This window comes from Papilio polytes, unplaced genomic scaffold (genome assembly GCF_000836215.1).
Source record: "Papilio polytes unplaced genomic scaffold, Ppol_1.0 DF821845.1, whole genome shotgun sequence".
NCBI classification, from domain to species: domain Eukaryota; kingdom Metazoa; phylum Arthropoda; class Insecta; order Lepidoptera; family Papilionidae; genus Papilio; species Papilio polytes.
Genome location: NW_013527359.1, coordinates 2736173 through 2742132, shown reverse-complemented (window position 1 = coordinate 2742132; position 5960 = coordinate 2736173). Strand labels below are relative to the sequence as shown.

At 32.4% G+C, this 5960-nt stretch overlaps 4 protein-coding genes across 4 annotated transcripts in view; 2 read left to right on the top strand and 2 right to left on the bottom strand.

The window, feature by feature from the left end:
- The window catches only part of LOC106107797 (CTL-like protein 2), a 20149-nt gene extending 20129 nt beyond the window's left edge, over positions 1 to 20 (top strand). Inside the window, exon 14 of the mRNA XM_013288801.1 lies at positions 13 to 20. Coding sequence (XP_013144255.1) covers positions 13 to 20 — 8 coding nt within the window. The remainder of the gene's footprint in view (positions 1 to 12) is intronic.
- A 41-nt stretch (positions 21 to 61) lies between these two features.
- Positions 62 to 1241, bottom strand: LOC106108030 (exosome complex component RRP4). Its single transcript, XM_013289104.1, has 4 exons — positions 1024 to 1241; positions 708 to 945; positions 421 to 555; positions 62 to 282 (listed from the first exon to the last, which is right to left on the bottom strand). The coding sequence occupies exons 1-4, from the start codon at positions 1146 to 1148 to the stop codon at positions 73 to 75; spliced, it is 708 nt and encodes a 235-aa protein (XP_013144558.1). The 5' UTR covers positions 1149 to 1241; the 3' UTR covers positions 62 to 72.
- Positions 1242 to 1405: 164 nt separating this feature from the next.
- On the top strand, positions 1406 to 4261 carry LOC106108031 (mediator of RNA polymerase II transcription subunit 18). Its single transcript, XM_013289105.1, has 5 exons — positions 1406 to 1649; positions 1732 to 1863; positions 1944 to 2148; positions 2284 to 2396; positions 3727 to 4261. Exons 1-5 carry the CDS (start codon positions 1554 to 1556, stop codon positions 3850 to 3852), a joined length of 672 nt encoding a protein of 223 aa, XP_013144559.1. The 5' UTR covers positions 1406 to 1553; the 3' UTR covers positions 3853 to 4261.
- A 39-nt stretch (positions 4262 to 4300) lies between these two features.
- LOC106108029 lies at positions 4301 to 5684 on the bottom strand. The gene is made up of 4 exons (XM_013289103.1): positions 5448 to 5684; positions 5214 to 5289; positions 4986 to 5104; positions 4301 to 4448 (listed from the first exon to the last, which is right to left on the bottom strand). The coding sequence occupies exons 1-4, from the start codon at positions 5479 to 5481 to the stop codon at positions 4306 to 4308; spliced, it is 372 nt and encodes a 123-aa protein (XP_013144557.1). The 5' UTR covers positions 5482 to 5684; the 3' UTR covers positions 4301 to 4305.
- Between the last annotated feature and the right edge of the window lie 276 nt (positions 5685 to 5960).

The following is a 5960-nucleotide window of genomic DNA, read 5'->3' as shown; positions in this document are numbered from 1 at the left end:
AATATTATAAAGCTATGTAATTATATTAAATACTACTATTTACAGTGTCTTTTCGCTTTTTTTAAATATGTCTTAGTAGTTAAAACTTTGAATTACCTCAAGTTTAGCTTCTACAATATTTTCAAGATTTTCATCATCTTCGGTGGGCTCTTTCTCTAGAGGAGATATCCATATGTAGCCATTATTACCAATAATTATTGAAATGCCTAGAATATTGTGAAAATGGTTTTTTCTTCTCTTAATTAATGATGGGAATACCTTCACTAGAGTACCTTGGACTAACTGAAAATGAAAACAAACACCTGTATAATAACCACTTATTACTAACAAGTACCAAGTACAAGTATTAAAGAAAAAAATGTTAGTTTACTTGAATAAATAATTCATTTATTTTATGCCATTTCTAATGTATAAACTTACTTTGCCATACTTTAAGCTTCTTGTGTGTAGAGCGAGTGAGCCATCAGAAAATAAATTCTGTACTTCAGCACTAATCAGATCACCTTCCTCTAATACCTTCCTCATGGACTGTTCATCTTCAACTGACCGGCGACGCTATACAATGTGAAAATGGAAATGAATGAGTTATTGGTTGTTTCTTTTAAAAAACAAAAAAAAAAGGTTTTATTATTAAAAGAATTACTATCCCAAACCATCACAATTTCATGGACATAAAATTGGACAAATAATACTTAATCAAAACATACCAATTCTCCTCCAGGAAGATTGACTGAAGATAACTGAAGAATTGAGTCTAAACGTGAATTGGTATCTACTTTCCAGCGTCGCTGCTGCACTTCCAACACGCGACCAACAATAACATCTCCAATTTCCCCCACATATCGACTTTTTAAAGGTCTAATGCAAATCAACTTGTTAACTTTTTGCATGACACCCGCTACTGAGGACTTTAGATTGTCGTCTTCTGTATAAGTTCCGTGACCCCTATAAAATTAATGATAAGCATAGGATACCCTAGTTTATTGCCTTCGGGATTCAAGTGATTATCTTAACAGTTCTTACCGCATAAAATCCTGCATACCAGATATAACTTCTCCTGGCGTGTAAAAGCGAGGCAATTCATTACTAGTAGCAACACAATGGTTTACTCGTTCTGACGCTAATCTTATAGAAACGTGGCCCGTCATATTGTGTGTAATATAATTGCAATTACAACTTATAATAAAAATAAAACCAAACTTTTTCACCAAAATAATCGATCAAGCACAAGCATTGATTTGACTTTGACTGTCAAAGTTTGACGTTGACAGTTGTTTTTCACTTCAAGCACAGAAAATAAAATATGATGTGAAAAATAGAATACCTGTGCTTTGAGAAATTAATTATCTATGAAAATCATTGCCTATGTTCTCTCTATATATTCTCTATGAGTTGACAAAACTCAAATCTCAAATTTGTCAAATGTTAATAAATTTCAAAACAGACATAGGCTAATTCTGTGTTTTGTTGAATTTAATACTTTGCTGAGATATTCGTGGAATGTAGAGAGCAATTAAATTTCCTGATTGCTTAAGGATAAACATAACATAACCATGTCTGCTGCAAACTTAGCGCCCATAACTGCAACAGACAGTCTTTCCCAGGCTCTGAAAGCTAACATTATACCTAATCAAGAATACCTGCTACAGGTATGCGCTGGCATAATATCCATTCTGTTTCATATATAGTTTTGACTGAAATGCATAATTTCAATACTGGTATATCCTGCAGGGGTCTGTACTAGATTCCGCAGTAGAAGTTCTTCTCCATCGGCTTCGCGGGCTTTGTGACAACGTAGATGCTGGAACGGAAACCTTCGATGATCAGGAAGTTTGTTTTAGTTTACGAGATCCTAATCAACAGGTATGTGAACATAGATTGTGTTAATATGATAATAAATAAAATTCATCCGTTTTTTATAATTTTATAATGTTATTTTCCAGGCGGCACCACTCATGTTGCGTGTGAGAAAAGCACTCGATGCACGAGACATGCCTTTTCAGCTTCGCTACATTGGTCAACCAGATCTAGGAGACAAGACCAGACCAACTGTAGTGCGCTCAAGCCTTGACATAGCTTGCAGCGGCATGCTCATTGAGTTTCTTAACGAGCTTGGATGTAGGATTGAGTTTGAATACAGTGTTAAAGGTAGGGACCCAATCAAAACATTTTTTTGTCAAAACAGTACACATGAATATATAGTTTTGTTACATGCATATTAAAGACAAAGTAAGAATGAGTGTCCCATATTTATTTTTTAATTTCATAATTTTCTAATTTCAGGTTACATGTTTAGGAAAGGTCGCATGAAGATAACAGTGTCAAAGGTGTTTAAAATATCACAAAGTTCGATGTCACCAGAGCCAATTTCTCAAAGCTACTTAGTTGAATTATCAGTAAGTATAATGTACTTAATGTATACCTGTAATATGTTACAAAATAAATTACTAAAAAACAAGTAATAACCTAGTAGAGGCAAGAAGTTACATGTTTAAGTCCACTGCATACTCCTGATAGTTTTAACTGAACTACAGTACAATGGGGATGTTTCCTAATTTTTGGAATTGCTTTTATTATGTAGATAAACCATATCTAAACAAGAAAATAAATATAATAAAATCATATACGCAACATTTAATTACAAAAACACTTAACTAAAAACCACTTCTCGAAAGACCGCGAAAACGCCTCATGACATGACGTCACTTCTTTGCTAACAAAACTTGGGTCGCGGTCTGTCAAAGTCATTCAAAGTGACCAGACGTAAATTGAATTAGCTATTCAAATAACTTTTACTATTTTTTTTTCGTCATAATGATCGAAAAATTTGCTCGTAAAATATGTCGTAAATATAAAAACACTTAATAATGGAGGCCTCATTATATAACACACGCAAACTCAATTATTATAATCATTAAAAAAAATTATAACTACAAAATGCACTGACATTCACTGAAGCTGGTCACACTGCCATGTTGTTTGCGAAGAAGCTACGTCACCGAGCTCTGATTGGTGTTTGAGATAGAGTAATGGAGGGTAAAAAATATTGCAGTGTTTTTAATTTATATTTCAATGGAGACAAACATTTAAGGTCTCCAAATGTTATTATAGGTTTTAAATACTGTCTTTAAAATATTAAACATAACTTTATTTGAATTTGTAACATTAGGAAACATCCCCATTGCAGCCTTACAAATAAATGTAGTATAAAGTTAAACTTAGGAATAAACTGAGTCATCATCATCATTCACTTGCCCTTATCCCTTATGGAGGGTCGGCACAGTATGTGCTGCTCTTCCATACATCTCTATCAGTCGTCATATCTGTATAAGCAATATTTTTACTAATATTTGCTTATACAATAGAACCTCAATTACTCAAACCTTGGCTACTTAAAAACCTCTATTACTTCAAAAAATAATATGTTCTCTTCCCATCAGAGCCCAAAATCTATACAATTTAAAATTTGCAATCTCTTTAACTTAAATAAATAATCTCTGTATAACCTCAGTAACTTAAAGAAATGTTTCCACAACCTCTATAACTTAAAATATTTTGTGTTTCTCTTGGACTTTAACTTAACAATGTTCTACTGTATTCAGTTTATTCCTAAGTTTAACTTTTTATTTGGAAGGCTGTTAAAGTTTTGCCTACAGATTTAAAGTAGTGGGTTTTATTCTGAAATGAATCTTTTTAAATATGAAAGTCATTTGTAATGTATTCCAGGTTTTAGCACCACAAGGTCAAGATGCGATAGGTGAGGATATGCGGGCTTTCGCAGACCAGTTAAGGCCGCTGGTGCAACTCGACAAGATAGACTACAAGCGTCTTGGACACATGTCTGTCACCTAACAAATGTTCTTGCCTTAAACTGTGCTACTTCACGGTATTATAAATGTGAAAGTTATGTAAGAACACTACTGTTTTTAATATAATGAAAATAATCCAGTTATGAAAAGGACTTATAGCATAGAACAGTGTAAAGTGAAGAAAAGTGTTCATAAACTTTAAATTATTATGGGAATCAATATAAATACTTCAACTTGTTATAAATGTATCTTTAAGTTTTCACTGTAGAAAATACGTACTAAAACACATTGCTGTCTCTATTTTTGTAATGTAAAAAGAGAGTGTTGCCAGTTTTAATTAACAGAAACAAATGTAGTTTAATTTAAAAATGCACACTTTTGTTTTAAAACAATAAACCAATCATTTTAAGAGATTTTTTATATTATATGGCAACATAAATGTGGTAGATAATATTCTATGAGTAAAAATAAAATTAAAATATCTTGTAACGATATCTTAGTCAACAAAGTCAGGATTCTTCTTTGAACCCTTTATGATGATGTGATCCTCTCCATAGTCCTTGTCCTCGTTCTTGAAACCGTGAACATATGCGAAGTTCCCAAAGTATAGACATTTGTGATAATTCATGGCTATGAATTCTGTAATTTAACGTTTATTAGCAAAATAAGTACGGTTAATTTTTATTTAAACTTGTACAAACACTCCTAATCAATTCTATATTTCGTTATTCAGTTACGTATTCTAATTAGGACATAAATGTAGGAAAAACCTGTTTGTAGTGATTTTCGCAAAAGTGGGTAGTCTAAAAACTACCGTTTCGGAAGGCACACAAGCTGTTTTGAGGTCGATTACGATTGCTCGATTATTTTAGTTTAAGGTACAAGTTTGATTTAATTATCACGTCGAGGTTTATTATTAAGGAAGATTTAATTGAGCGAATAAGAATCTGTGCAGTAAACGATGAACGATACCCTCTTATTGGTAATGGTCCGAAAAATTGTTTAAACAACTCCGAACTCAGTCTGTGTATAGTTTCATATATTTAACAGACTCTGAAAATTAGAAGAGGATTTTTCGGTTTTTACCATTATTTCCGTCTTTTATATATAAATGATATATCACTGAACATAACTCTTATTTACACGCACACTTATCTTATTATGTTCATAATTAACCTGTGCCCTCGAAACAATTATAGAGATCCATTATGCAGTGGTTGTCGAAGATGTATGTAGAGTTGTCTTGCATATTGAAAGCGCAAGTTTTCTGGTAATATGTAGGGCATAATCCGCATCTGAAAATAACGGAATAATTTACAATCGGAATTATAGTTCTTTCAAGGAATCTCCCTTAGTACATTCCTGTATGATAAGAAAGTATAATTTCAAGTATATTAAGTTTACCTATGACCGTCGGGAGCAGGATTTTTCTTGAACACTAGGGGCCTATCGTACTCGTAAATGCAGAGGGCGCAGGTCGCTGCAAACAGAGCAAGCTCCTTGTCACATACATGTTTGTATTGTTAAAATCTACCAGTTCGGATCCCCTAATCCAAGTCATGTCATACTGAAATAAAAGGTGACCCCCGAAGATACAGCATTCTTCCTGAATTAAAATCTGAATTCTTTTTTACATACCTAGAGTTACTAAAATAAATACAGATGCCTCCATTTCAAAAGGCTAGTCATGTGGTACGACACAAAACGATTATTTTTTACTGACTTTCTTATCATTTGATTGAATTGATTTACGGGATATCAATAATTTCAAATTAAATAGAAAATGAAAATAATACGAACGAACAATTTAAGCTAGAAGCATGATATTGGTAAAAAATTTACTAGTGTAAAACTTCATATAATAGACATTGTCATAAAAAATAATAAATGTAGCTCAAGTGGCAAATGATCGGGGATATTAATCTTAATATGATCGATGGAGCCAAGAAAGGAAATTTTGTAACAGTAACTTTACTCTGTGAAGACGTAAACCGAGTCGGCCAATAATAATCTAAACTAATAAATAAAGAGTAAAGATTTGTATTATTGTACGTATTTAAATCACTCAAAAACTACTGGCCTAATTTCAAAAATTCTTTCACCATTAAAAAGCTACGTTATCAGTGAGTAACATAGGTTATAATTTTTTAT